The sequence below is a fragment of the Acinonyx jubatus genome, chromosome E2 (genome assembly GCF_027475565.1).
Source record: "Acinonyx jubatus isolate Ajub_Pintada_27869175 chromosome E2, VMU_Ajub_asm_v1.0, whole genome shotgun sequence".
Taxonomy (NCBI): domain Eukaryota; kingdom Metazoa; phylum Chordata; class Mammalia; order Carnivora; family Felidae; genus Acinonyx; species Acinonyx jubatus.
The window spans coordinates 34921849-34936937 of record NC_069396.1 but is presented as its reverse complement, the minus strand read 5'-3'; the positions used below and the strand labels follow the sequence as shown (position 1 = coordinate 34936937).

Sequence of the window (15089 nt, the reverse complement as noted above, 5' to 3'; positions counted from 1 at the left end):
TACACATTAGGAAACTGGGGCCCAAGGTCCCATGGCTGATAAGTACAGTAGAACTAGAACGGCATGTAGGTCCTTGGAAGTCAGCTGTAGAGCCCAGGCTCATAACCATTTTGCTATGAAATACTAACTCATCTTTATTGTGTTTCTTTTTCTTAAGGGGGAAAAAGTGATCAGCATTTTAACTAATCACAATTAGTCTCCTAACAGAATTGTGAGAATACAAATGTAAGCAAGAGGGAAGAAAAACAAGACTGTGTAACGGAGGCCATATACTTATTCTTTTGCTTAGAATAATTCTATCACACTTCAAAATGCAGCACACTGTTTTCAGTTATGAAGTACAGAATTGAATGGGAAAACTATTTGGATTTTAACCAAACTTAGAGCTAAAGCAGACACGTTAAGAGTTTTTAATTTGCCAGATATTCTTTTAATGAGAATTATAAAAGACCAAAAACATTTTTTGCAAACTGCCTTTTTTTAAACAAATGATTTGCTTTTGATTACAAATACTGTCTAAGACGATGCCTTCTTTTGCAAAACCAATAAATACAAGAACAAATTTTAAACAAGTGATTTGTCCAAGATATTTGGAAGAAAAAAGCCTGATTTTTTTTCCAGAATTTAAAAAAAAAAAAAATCAGTATTCCCTAACCTTTTAAAGAATAAGTTCAAAGATATGACTCAAGTGGAGAAAAAGAGACAGAGACAGAGACCATCTTATAACTGCTTTAAATACCTCCTGATAATTCTGATGTTACCTTTCCTTTCTGGAATTCATATCTTCACAAAAGAGTTGAATTGAAAATATTTCTAATGAACTGATTAATGAGGGAAAGGAAAATACGTACTGAACACACATGTATAAATTTTACCATAAACAATTATGCATATCAAAAAGACACTAACTTTAAAAAGGTACAAAATAAAGTGAGGAAAAACCTGAATTACAGAAAAGAAAGTCAAATTTATTTAATGAAAAACTAGAATTAATAAAAATTAGCAAATACACACAAAAAAATATACACACACAGCAGCACTATGTATTGACTCACAAAGGGAAAAGCAGTGGCCCAAGACCACGCAACATGGCTTGTCGGTTAAAGAAAAACACACACACACACACGCACACGCACACACGCACACACACGCACACAAACTTGCAGGCACACACACAAACAAAAACCCGGTATTTTTCAACAGTACACTCAATCTACAACACAAATTGAGAATTATTTTACAATGCTTCCTTTCTTAATACAAAAGATGCCCATCTTGGGTGTATATATATAATTTTTTTCAGTGGTTTACTGTTGACTTATTTTTAAATATATTAGTGTTACTACATGCAACTGTTTCCTGTATTTAACAGCCTTTCCTCTTATTTACCTTCATGTGTCTAGCTTCCACCTACCAAAAGTTTCAGGTTGGCAGGCAGATGGGTGCCTTATTCTCTGTGAAACTGAATGCAATGGTTTTAAACACTGGCCAGAAAACGTTTGATTGCCATTTCAACACATGGAAATAGTTACATTGATGCCTAAATTGCCATTTTCTGCAAAAAGCTGTGCAATGCTGGTGTCAAAGACTAGGCAGTCGCTATTCATAATGGCTGTTGCAATTCCCTCATGAATAGATCGTGGAGTCGCTTCCCAAGTCAATCGCCGCCTATGACCATTTAGCTCAAGTCGATAAGCAAAATTTTCAGCTTGCTTGCGTGTTCCTATCAGCTGTACAATTGCAAAGAACTGCTGGTGACCGTCGTACTTTTCCTGTTTCTCCAGGACTAACATGAAGTGAAAGCCAAAACAGGACTGCATCATCACCCAGTCAACAGCACCTGGAAGATTAATGTCTGTAGCAAGGAAAACTATATCCTCTCCCTGTAGGGTTGTAATGGACTTATGCTGATGCATCAGATGGGGCATTACAGCATCCAAAGAGCCTTGCCATTTACAGGAAGCACCGGGGCACGGACACGAATAAGGCCTAAACTCACAGAGCTCTTCATGGTCTGCTTTTTCTGTGTGTGGCAGAGTTATTTCACATCCAGAAGAGGCATATTTACAAGGGAAAAGTACGGAATTGGCCACCTTCTCCATAGCCAAGTTGCGAATGGATCCCAACGGGCCCCGGCAGGTTGGACAACATGTGAGCTTTGGGCGACAGTTGCTACAAACAAGATGGCCACTCTGACACTGAAGAATGGGTGGTAACACATAGTCAAAGCAGACCGGACACTCAAAAAGACTCGCCAAGTCATTATTGGATGCGGTTGTGCCAGTCAGGGCAGGCACCCTCTGGGACGGCGTACACTTTGAGGTTCCAGTGGGTAATGCTGTTGCAGTCTGGCGGCTCATTTCTGTAACAAAAACCATAAATAAAAATAAAAAGAGGCAGGAGAAAAATAACTACAACTATCATTTGTTTCATAAATAATGTTTACATGCCAGAAATACTTAAGTTTCATGCAAAACGTACTGTGAGCAAAAGGATAAAAGGAACACAGACACCGGATTTAAAAACCATAAATTACACTAATTACACATTTTGATTATCAGGAGTTGTATACCAGACAAAGCTCTTTATCAAAATGTTCCAGAACACATGCAGAATTCCTTTTTAAGAACTATTAAAAATCTCCTTGGATGGACTAGACGACATGGAATAAATGCTGAAACAGAAACTGGGCCATAAACTACTAAGAAACACCATTTAAGTAGCTTAAGCCCAATCAGATCAGTTTTGACTGGACTTTCTCCTCCCTCTGTCTCTGTGTTCAATTCCCCTGCTCAGTCTATTTCTTTCCCATTCTGAGTCAGCCACCAGCAGCTACAGGGAGCTACAAGTGATCCAAAGGGTCACCAGGGCACTAGCTTTGGTTAACACCGCCTAATGGTAAACAGTTACCTGCTTTAGACATGGATTTGGGGAATGGAGGGGGTCTGCTGCCATCCCATCATCCATCTTCCTCTAGTAAGTCTTCCCCTAGAACATTAACATCAGCTAGGTATTAACCTTGTTTCCCACTGATCAGTGCCCCACACCTCAAAAAGTGGGGGGAAGAGAAGAGAAATGGAGGGCCATCTTCAAAAGTTCTAAGTCTGGTACTTAGAGAAAGTACATCTTTCCAGTCTAATTCCATTCCCCAATATAAATCACATATAGTATGCAAAGGGGAAGAAGAGTCAAAAAAGAAAAAGAAGGTAAATAAAGATAAAAGCACCAGAGAGAGACACAACATTGGGGACAGTATAGTCAAGAGATTAAGAATTCCTTGTACCCTACCAGTGTTGTGGAAGCATTTATCAGCACAGCAGTAATTATTCAAGACATAAACGTCGGGGAGCCTGGGTTGCTCAGTCGGTTGAGCTTCCAACTTCGGCTCAGGCCATGATCTCATGGTTCGTGGGTTCGAGTCCTGCATTGGGCTCTGTGCTGACAGCCCAGAGCCTGGAGCCTGCTTTGGATTCTGTCTCTCTCTCTCTCTCTCTCTCTTTGCCCTTCCTTTGCTAGTTCTCTGTCTCTCTCTCTGTCACTCAAAAATAAACATTAAAAAAATTTTTTTAAAAAGAGATAAATGTCATCTTGAAGAAATGACAACAATATAACTAACTTGTCAGACTAAATGAAAGATAAAGCAAATACCTTTCCCATGAATCTACCTTTGCTCGATACCAGGTCTTATTTATCTCAGGGGTAACAAAAGATGTCTACTGATGTCCTAAGAGTATATTCCTAGAAACTGCATAAGCCTTACTTCTACAAAATGAAAACTGACTGTCTGAAATTTAATGTTTTCCCAATTATAATCATTATTCTGTTGCAAAGAATTAAACTTTGAAAAACCAATGCTGGTTACCAATGTGACCATATAAATGCAATTGGGGTTCCAGATTACTCAAGGATAGACACCTCAATGGAGGGCTCAGAGTGGCAAAAAAAAAAAAAAAAAAAAAAAAAATTAATCCCACAGTCACTAAAGTTAATATTCTAAAATTCAAGAGTTTATAAAACTGCAGAATTCCATCATAATGTGTCTTATCACATGCACTTAGGGACAACAGAAATCAGTTCTCATCTGAAGCACTGTATAACCCAGGTGTAAGATTCTTTGTGCATATGATGATCTGTGTGCATTTTCCATCACTTGTGAAACAATGGGCTTAGCATTGCCAAAACACCCCCTATATATGCTGTATGCTTGTTTTCATGGCCTATTTTATACTGCTCACTTAAGTGAGCAACATTAAAATTGGAAAGTGGTTCCCTGAGCACAAAACAGTCTAATCTACCAATGCCTTTTCAAATCCCTAAACCAAAACAGCTAATTACATCAAGGGACTATAAACTCAATTTGTATTCAACATTAATACAACTAGGAAAATATAAGCAAGAAAAATATTTGCTTTATTTCTTGACCTAGCAAAATAGCTATACACTGACCATCAATCATTCAGGCTTATGTTACAATGTATCTTTATTATTCTCCCAAACACCATAGAAAGCTGGATTTAAATCCATATCTAAAGCATGAAAACAAGTGAAGTGAGGCCAGTATTTCTCGTGAATGGAGATATTACAGGACAGCAGCTGCTAAAACCTCCCCAAACTCCAAAGGTAGAACCCAATTCCAACAAAAAGAATCCTGACCCTACAGCAGCCCTGCAGTTGGAATCAAGGACTAAAGGGACTTTGGACAACCCTGCAGGAGTGATGACGTAACCTGAAGCTTGGTTTAAACAGAGAAAAGTACAGCAGATCAAAAGAAACATCACTGCAAACTCCAGCTCAATTATGCTGCAGCCACTCCCTGATCCAGATTCCACTGGCTTACAACAACTTTCCCATTTCATAGTTTAAGCAAACCCAGTCAGTCTCTTAATGTCAATACCTTTTCTTTTCCTTGTCCCAGCTGCAGGTAAACATGTGAGCAAGATGCCTCTCCAGGAGTACAGAAAAGGTGAGGTAGACTTCCCGGTCATGAGAAGCCAGGCAGCTCACAGCCTTTCCCCCAGAAGCAAATACGATTTGTAACAGAGGCTCCTCCTGGACACCTTCTGTTCCTAACCATGTCCGATGTCAAGTTTTCAAGAAGCGAAGGTAAGTGCCCTGCTCTGTAACACTCCATTCACTCTTCAGAAGCACAGGCTACCGCAGCAGCCGAGAAATGAAGCCTTTCCCGTCCCAACAGGAATCGACCACACCTCCAATGCGAGCTCAAATTCGCCTGTGTTTCCAAAAATGGGCGCCATCACCGAGCCGTCTTCTACTGGGCCCTAAACTGTCGGTCCTGGAAGTTTGTCTTCCCCTGATTCATTAGCTAACCAGCTCCGGGGAAGGACAGGGCCTTAGGATGCGAGGAGGCTGGAGCAAGCGTGCTCTTGGAGTCAGCTCTGGAGTCACTGCAGGGTCCGGCCCGCGGGGAGATCCACGCGGAGCCCGGGGCTGGGGCCTGCCTACTGCTGGGAAAGCCTGCTCCAGTCCACAGTGCCAACGAGCCTCAGGCTCGCAGCGCCCAGCCGCAGCTAGCGTGGGGCGGGGCTGTTGGGGCGGGGCGGACGCGGTGGGTACGCCCACAAGCTCCGCCCTCCCAGCTCAGGACTTCTCTGGGTCTGCTCTAGGACACTGCGCTGTGCAACTCAGACCCACCCCTGGACCCCCAAAGACAATGTGCACACCTCAGCATATTTCCACCAGCTTACATTTAGGCAGAAACATGCCTTTTTGTAGAACAAAACAGATACTAACGATTTGGTATGATTTCAAACTAAGACCTACAGAGAGTATTTGGGAAATATATGGCCACCACGGTGGCTGGTTAACCGTGAACACTTAAGTGTTTATAGAATGAAAGCACTCTCCTCTCTTCATTCAGTAACTATTTACCAGATGTCAACTACCATATTTCCTCAATTTCTAACTCACTTCACTTCTACCCCTGTTGGCACCATACTTTAAAACACCCTCTCTCCCTTTGAAAAAACTACAGTGAGAGTAGTAAACACACATAACCATATTAAATTCCTTCTTCAACCTCCAAACGGAGATTATATTCTCTTCCCACTCTGGGAAAAGCATCTTAAATGGCCTCATTAAACAGAGAAGCTTGTTTTGTTTTTAAAGAAGCATTACCCGTGCCCCAATAAAGTCCTGGGCCTCAGATTTGCACTGCGTCAGGTAGTACACTCAGGGGTTTAACCTGTCATTACATCATGCTTATAGGGCAGCCTTTAAACACGGCAGGAGCTGGTAGTGGGAAGAGAACCCTGTGCAGTAAATTGTAGCTTACCCACTTTCCACATCAAATTTTAATTCTAATCACTTCCCCACCCTATTAATAGTACATTCGATCACTTCAAACTTATTTTAACATTAAGCTACACAAAACATCATTAGGAATAGAAAGATCACTGAAAATAGATACAGTCTGTTTGCTAACAAATATAAATTACTATTACTTACATTTTTATTTTCTGATACATATTCATTCTAGATAGGTCTCAGGTTTCTAGGGAAGGAAGCTTCAAATGTTTTAGGCAGAGCAACTCTTTCCAAACCCAAATATAAAAAACAAGTCAAAGGGAAGGACTGATTCCTCAAGAAAAAAAACAAAAAAAATCATTTTTTCCCAAACTTCCAAGGATCTGTACAGAGCCTTACAGCACCATCTGAAAACCATTAATCTACAGACAAACCACTCAACAAGTGAGTCAGGACAATAAAAGAGGAAGCATTCTGGAGTCATCTACACACACTTGGGATTCAAACCTAGTCTTCACCACCTGCTCAGCTGTAAAACTGGGACAGTATTTCCAGCCTCACATAGCTTTTGTCTGGACTAAGGGAGATGGGTATTTATGTATATCATAGATGGTACATAGTCCAAAATACGTAAGTATTCACCTGACACCTCCCAAAGTTTCTTGCCTCGCCTGAGTTCATCAACAAGAAACCTAGAAAGTGTGGGTTCCAAAAGATACGTTTACTTTGTAAAGGTGATCAACCATGTCTGCCAAAGATCAACTGCAATTTAATTTTTAGCACAATAAACCTTAATAGAATTGCTCAACCAGGTAGAATATTTACACTGGTTTTATAGAGCTGAAAATTTCACAAAAACTACATTACACTAAGACAAACCCACAGAATACAAAGTTAAAAAGTTACAAAATTTAGCAAGAGTGACCTATTACCTACACTTTCTTTTGTTTTTAATTTTTAATTTACATCCAAGTTAGTTAGCATATAGTGCAATAATGATTTCAGGAGTAGATTCCAGTGATTCATCCCCTGTATTACCTATACTTTCTAAAGCCTACATCTCAAGCCCAGTTTGGTATAAAGTTTAAATAAATTTTAATCCACATCGAAATATTTTATAATCAGCCTTTAATGCTATCTCAGTAATTTCAGAGCATTTAACCATTACTTTGTCACATTAACATACTATAAAAAGTAGATGGATGTAAGCTTTTTTTTAAGTTTACTTATTTCAGAGAAAGAGAAAGAGAGAGAGAGAGAGAGAGAGAGAGAGAGAGAGAGAGAGAGAACGTGTGCACACAAGTGGGGGAGGGGCAGAGAGAAAATCCCAAGCAGGCTCTGCATCATCAGTGCAGAGCCCAATCCATGTGGGGCTCAAACTCAGGAACTGCAAGATCATGACCTGAGCCCAAGTGGGGCACTTTACTGACTGAGCTACCCAGGCTCCCCTGGATTTAAACTTTTATTATCAATTTCATGCGAGAATCTTAGTTTCCTTTTATCAAGGGCTGATGAACAATTTCTCTGATTAGTCATACCTCATGCTTAGTAATTAATATATAACAACCTTTTGCAGTTTACAAAATGTTACTACAGCAGGCAAATAATGCCCCTCTCAACTATGTCTGCATCCTAACACTTGTGGAAATGTTGTTACAGCAGTAACAGGAAGCTAATACAGTTACTTTTTTCAAAGGAAACATTTAAAATGGAGAAATGTAGTCACACAGGGAAAAACGACTAGTGTATTATTGTAAAGCAAGTTTCAAACACAACATACATGGGAGGTACCGGCTGGGTCATGATATGGATGTGTGATTTTTGGCATTTTTTTCTTCAGAGGGGGCAATAAATAAACCGCTTTATCAAGATTAGCCTGATTGGGAGTGGTGAAGTGAAAACAATTGTCAAAATAAGTAAAATTTGCATTCTTAATTTAGTAAAAAAGACAGGATGCAAATATCACCATACCTCTTTTACTTCTCCAAAAACTATTCCTAGAACTGATATAATTAATAATAAATATAATAATACTCACTGTAAAAATAAAGTACAGGTTCAGATTATGTATTTGCTCTGTTAGGAATCAATGAGTTAAATAAAACTCTTCCATTCAAACATTTAAGTGTTTTCCTCCTTTCTTTATAATTACAACTCCTTTTTGAAAAAGAGGTACTTTCTATATTTTGACATTGCAAAGGGTATATGCAGAAAATGTTATGTTAAAAATCATTTTTTAAGATTTACTTCTCACATATTGACAAAATTAAACTTAACACAAGTCTCCTTAAAAACTTAACAGCTTAAAAGGCCAAAAATTTAAAAAAATTCAAACACTGTTATAAAACAATGATGCTAAGAAAAAAATTAAACAACCTATTTTAATTTCCAAAACTGTAGCAAAGTAATAAGAGGAACTTAAATTGTATGTATTTTCCTAAAAGCTCGATTTTCCTGAAGATAACTCTGAAAACTCTGTTGCTACAAAAGAAGAGTTATTTATATGTCTAGTAAGACTGGTGATTTGAAATGGGGAAAGCCCAGGACAAAGACCTGGTAAAAGGCTGCTGGAAAAACAGAAAGTCTGAACAAAGGTGATACAGCCGAATAAATGGAGAAGAAAGTGCAAACCCTAATTCAAATGTGTAAAGCAAAGTACACATTTGTCTTTTTACACATCTGTCTTTTTACTGCTGAAATCACTCTATTTTGAGACTTCCACCCCAGTAAAAAGCATCACATACTGAATCAGAACCCATTAGGCACTGTGCTAGATACTGAAATGCAGTAACAGAAGACATGCAAAGTGGGAGTGAGATGTTTAAGCAGAAAAGCAGTTGACAGAAGAGCTCAGGGTGCAGATGAGGAGGATTAACATACAATGTCATCTAAAGTCTCAGAGATGAGGAGCCCGCCTAAAACAAGACATATGCCAAGATTTAAAGATGGAAGGGTTCCTTAAAGAGAGGCAGTGGCCCTTAGCCTGCAGCAGTTCTCAAACTTTATTGTGCCCACTAATCATCTAGGGATCTTATTAAAATGCAGGTTCTGATTCAGAATCAGAATTATGCCAAGGCTGGGCCTGAGACCCTAAATTTTTAACCGTAGGTGTGGCCAATTGCTGGCTGAGGCTAACATGAGTAGCAAAAGCCTAAAAGAACTGAGGAGGAAAGGGCAGTAACTCAGAAGTCAAGGGAAGGTACAGACTTAAGAAGAAGATCTATTGATACATGTACAAATATTAGAATAAATTATGCTTTATTATATACTTATAGGGAGCTTGTACTATTTCTGTAATCAGAAAAAAAAATAAAGGTAATAAGCACACATGCTTAAACATTCAAGAACTCATAGAATATAGCACCCATGAACCTTTGTTACTTTATTTAAAATAAGCAATGAATCAAAATAAGCAATTTAGAAATGGTGATCTTTTAAAAGGATTAAAGTTAGTTAATGGCTCCATTTAAACATGGAAATAAGCCCACCAACCATAGGCATTAGAATTACAAATTAGAATGCAAACAGTATAAACTTTGGCAAAGTGCAATTACATAAACAATAAAAAATCTACAGTGAGAAGTAGTAAAAATAATGGCACAGTCAACCATGTGGAATCTGCTGAGAGGTCAAATATGATCAGACCGAACAGGTGTTCGTGGATTGGCGATATGGAAGTTACTGGTGACCTCTGCAAAAGCAACCTTGGAAATAAGGTCGGTGTGTAAATCAGACCAAAAGACACTGAACAGGATGCTGTGTAAATTTAAAAAGCATGGCTATAGAAAGAGGCAAGTTAAGAAGTAGCTGAAAGGTCCAGGGTAGTTATCTGCTTGGGTTTTGTTTTTGTTTTTGTTTTGTTTTTCTTTTTTCTTTGTTTTGAAATGGGAGGGACCAGAATATAGTGAATGCTGATATAGTGAATGATGAGTCCAGAAAAGAGGATAATCCCAAAAAATGGAACAATAAAGTTTTTGGTGACGAGGGATTCAAAACTCAAGACAGAGTGACTAGACTTCGTTAGAAGAAATACTTTCTCCATGGTAAGAACAGAGAAGATGGAAGATGTCTAGTTCAGGAAGCTGAAAGTTAAGAAAGTTTCAATCTGAGAGTTTCCATTTTCTCAACAAGGTCTCTGCATCCTCTTTTAGTGGGAGCGTGGGGGAGGTCACAGTACAACCATGTCTTCACTGCAGAAAGTTCTGTCGGACACCTGGTTCTACATCCTAATTCTATTTTACTAGCAATTATCATATTTTCATTTTATATCAAACCTACAATTTATTAACATCAAGAATGAAAGTACTAACATCTTGCAAAACAAGGGAAGCCTGCTTTTAACAGGCTAATAGTAAAACTTCCCCTTTCCCACCTGCCAAGGTAAAGATTGTATGAAACTTCAAAACTGTGTCAAAACAATCATTTAAACCTAACTGCAACAATTCTGGTTTCATTTCTCACAATTACATCACAAAACAAATGCCCATCCTTGGGAATTAAGGACTGTGCTTGTGATGTGCACCAGGTGACACATGGAAGTTTTAAATCACTATCCTGTACATCTGAAATATAACACTGCATGTTAACTAACTGGAATTAAAATAAAAACTTTAAAAAAAAGAAAAAGGCAAATGCCTATCTTTTTTTCCCCCTGAATCCTTAATTATGGTTCATTTTTTGATACAGCCACCACACCTCAAGAAAGTTTGCAGAAACCGCCTCAGGGCCTGGCAATCTGAAGCTCTTACAGAAACTGCACAAGTTTACCATTCTTGTCACACACCCGTTTCCCCTAAGAACTATAAAAATTCTTAAATTCTGCTCACAGTCTTATGACATATAATGATGTAGATGAAAAATTTATGCCATTTTTCTTATTCCTTTGCAGGTAACATGTCCCCCGACAGGTGGCTCTGGTCTCTGAAAGAAATTATCACCAAAACATCTAAATATGTGCCATCAGCACTTGCTGAACAAAATGCTAGGTGAGTCTTCAATCCAAATGCTCAAATCTTTCACCTTTGTGGACTTCCAATTATTCTTTAATCCTTTCCATCTACTCGGTTCTTTTCTGCACCTAATTCTGATATTGACTCTCTCTGCTGGATCTATCTTCCAATCACATATTTTTTCCCCTCATAATTCCAATCTTTGTTTTTGCACTGCGTTCCAAAAGAACTCATTAAGTTCTAATTCATGAATTTGATTTTGCTAAAATTACCTTATGTCTTGGGTGCCTGGGTGGCTCAGTCAGTTAAGCATCTGACTTCATTCAACTCAGGTCATGATTTCACAGTTAGTAAGTTCGAGCCCCATATGGGGCTCTGTGCTGACAGCTGGGAACCTGGAGCCTGCTTTAGATTCTGTGTCTCCCTTTCTCTCTCTGCTCCTCCCCTGCTCACACTCTGTCTCTCTCAGAAAATAAACATTAATATTTTAAATAAATAAATAAATAAATAAAATTACTTATGTCTTGATATGGTAAAGCATTTTTCAACAAGGGAACAGAGATTTTGATGGCAGGAATAGCTGTTTCCATGTCCTTTCCCTAAAGTTGGAATGGATACATAAATCTGGATTATACTGCTCTTGTACTTCCTTAACCCCTCTACAGTTTTCATTTTTAATTTTCATGCCTCTCACTGGAGCTTGCCAGTCTCAGTGGAGCCCTAGGGTCAGCAAGCTAAATAAGGAAAAGTAGAGACTTTCCTCCATTTTCTTTCAAACAGCTGCCCCAAACATTTATTAAACACCTAGTATGTTCCAGGTATTGTCCTCAAAGGTTTACATACAACTGTGACTTAACCATTTCAATGAACTTCCAAATTAAGCATCTATCCCCTACCTCAAGAATAAGAAAATAAATTTACAAATTAAAGGTTTCAGATCATAGAATTAATTAGTAAATGATGGAAGCTGGAGCTTATCTGATCAGGGAAGATTTAGAAGGGATGGGGAAGGGAGACAAATGGCAACCAAACAAACCAGAAAATTTTAAACTTGGAAGAAATTTAACCAACTCTCAATTTCAGAAAAGAAGAATTATAAAGAAATAACGTGCTTAATGTCACGTAACTTAGGTCAATTTTCTAAGCTAGGCTGTATAATTTCCTCAATCCTTTTAAAGCAAATATGCTTTAGACATTTTATAATTCAACTTGAAAAATTAATCTTTAAGTCTAATAACATTCAATATAAAAATATATATACTTAATTAAACTATCTTTTCCTTTGCCTCCCAATGCAAAAGGGATCCCTAATTAACAAGGGGAGATCAAAAAAGAGAGATGAGGGGCACCCAGGTGGCTCAGGTCAGCTAAGCATCAAACTCTTGATTTGAGCCCAACATTGAGCTCTGCACTGACAGTCCAGACAGAGCCTGATTGGGATTCTCTCTCTCCCCTCTCTCTGTTCCTCCCTTGCTTGTGCTCTCTCTCAAAATAAATAAATTAAACTTGGAGAAGGAGGAAGCAAGAGGTGGAGGAAAAGGAGAAGAGATGATACCTAGTCAAGTCCTGAACAAGTAACCAGTTAACTAAAGTCAGCTCTTTAAGGCGCCTTTCCTGATCGATTTATCTAAAGGCCAAATGACTCTTCTCATTGTCTTCACAGTATCTATTTCCATTTGAAATTCCAACTACTGGGTGCCTGGGTGGCTCAGTCAATTAAGCATCTGACTCTTGATTTCGACAGTTTGTGGGTTGGAGCCATGCTGAAAGCATGGAGCCAACTTGGGGTTCTCTCTCTCCCTTTCTCTGCCCCTCCTCTGCCCACACGCACACATGTGCTCTCTCAAAATAAACTTTAAAACAGTGTGAAAAAAATGAAATTCTAACTACTTATTGTCTATTCTCTCCCCTATTCCCTCCCAACTACACCACCAACTTTTTACTCACAACTGTAATTCTCAAGGTTTTTGGTATCAGGAACACTTTATATCAATGGTTGGCAAACTACAACTGCAAGCCAGTTGCCAGTTTTTGTAAGCAGTTTTACTGGACCATAGTCACACCCTTTCATTTACATATTGCCAATAATTGCTTTAGAATCAAAAGCAGTTAGCTGACCCTGTGACTTCTAAGCCCTTTAAGCCTACCTGCCCATTAAAAAAAAAAAAACTTAGTCTTCACTGCTTTTAAAAAATTATTACTTAGTACTTTCAGTACTTTTTAAAAATTATTAAGGCCCCCAAAAGAGCTTTTCGTCTATGTGGTTTATATGTATGATATTTACATATTTCTAATATATTATTATATTAGAATATATTATTCTACTATATTAGAGATTCCATCCAATAAATTTTTAAGTATTTCTTTATTTTAATATCATTATAAATTAATGTAAAAATCCATTACACGTTAAATGTTTATGAAAAATATTTTCATAGGGAGAATGTCTATGTTTCACATTTTTGCACTTCTTAATGTCTGATGCAATAAAATGCAATTGGATATTCATTATCTGCTTCTGCATTTAATCTGTTAAGATGCCACATGCCATGTACCCTCTGGGAAACTCCACTGTACTCTCATGTCTCATTATTGTGAAAAAAAAGTTTTGACCCTGAAAGGACCTTGAGAACTGCCAGGATCCCTGAACCATTCACTTTTGGTTCAGAACTTCTGCACTGAGAAACTGCATGAGAATAGGCCTTGTTTGTTTTGTTCACTCTCATGTCTCCAGCACCTAGGACAGTACCAAGCCCAGACTAGATAATTTAAATATTTCTTGAAGGAATGACTAAATCAAGTAAAACAGCATGAAGGATTCCAAGGAGAAGGAATGGCATATGTATACAACCAGAATTCACTTATCCCTGGTGTCCCTACAAGTAGAATGCATTTACTTAAATGAATTCACAAAGAGAATTCACAACTGAGATTAAAAATTCACTTTAAAATAAGTGTGCTGATCTGTGCTGATCTTTGACAAAGGAGCAAAAGGCAATGGAGAAAAGACAGATTTTTCAACAAATGATGCTAGAACAATTCAATATCCACACACCAAAATATGAATCTAGACACAGATCCCACACCCTTCACAAAAATTAGCTCAAAATGGATCACTGACCTAAATGTAAACTCCTAGAAAGGGAGAAAATCTAGATGACCTTGGGTTTAGCAAAGACTTTTCAAGAACAACACCAAACACATGAACTTGATTAAAATTAAAAATTTCTGCTCTGCAAAAGGCACTGTCAAGAGAATGAGAAAATATTTGTAAAAGATTTATCTGATAAAGGACTGTTACCCAAAATACACAAAGAACTCTTGAAACTCAACAATAAAACTAACAACCCCAACTAAAAACGGGCCAAATACCTTAAGAGACACCTAACCAAAGATATACAGATGGCAAATGGGCATATGAAAAGGTGCTCCACATCACCGGTCATCAGGGAAATGCAAATCAGAACAAGATGATACCACTACACATCTAGGAGAACAGCCAAAATGCAGAACACCAACACCGCCAAATGCTGGTGGGCATGTGGAACAACAGGAACTCTCATTCACTGCTGGTGGAAATGCAACTATAAAAGGCACTTTGGAGGTTTCTTACAAAACTAAACATACTCTTACCATAAGATTCAGCAATCCTGTGGCTTACTATTTACCCAAAGGAGTTGACAGGGTGTTTATAGCAGCTTTATTCATAAATGCCAAAATTTGCAATCAACCAAGATGTTGTCCTCTGGTAGGTGAATGGATTAAAGTGGTACAACCAGACAGTGAATATTATTTAGTGCTAAAAAGAACTGAGCTATCAAGCCATGAAAAGACATGGAAGAACCTTCAATGCATCCTACCAAGTGAAAGAAGCCA

At 38.2% G+C, this 15089-nt stretch overlaps 1 protein-coding gene across 4 annotated transcripts in view; it reads right to left on the bottom strand.

Annotated features, from left to right (window-relative positions):
• Positions 1-407: 407 nt before the first annotated feature.
• The window catches only part of SIAH1 (siah E3 ubiquitin protein ligase 1), a 30812-nt gene continuing 16130 nt past the window's right edge, over positions 408-15089 (bottom strand). Inside the window, exons 2-3 of one of the 4 annotated variants that reach the window (XM_027044423.2) lie at positions 2911-2988; positions 408-2362 (exon numbers count right to left, since the gene is read on the bottom strand). In XM_027044423.2, coding sequence (XP_026900224.1) covers positions 1512-2362; positions 2911-2923 — 864 coding nt within the window. In that variant the 5' untranslated portion in view covers positions 2924-2988 and the 3' untranslated portion in view covers positions 408-1511. The other 3 variants (XM_053210514.1, XM_015084021.3, XM_027044424.2) reach the window with 3 other exon arrangements.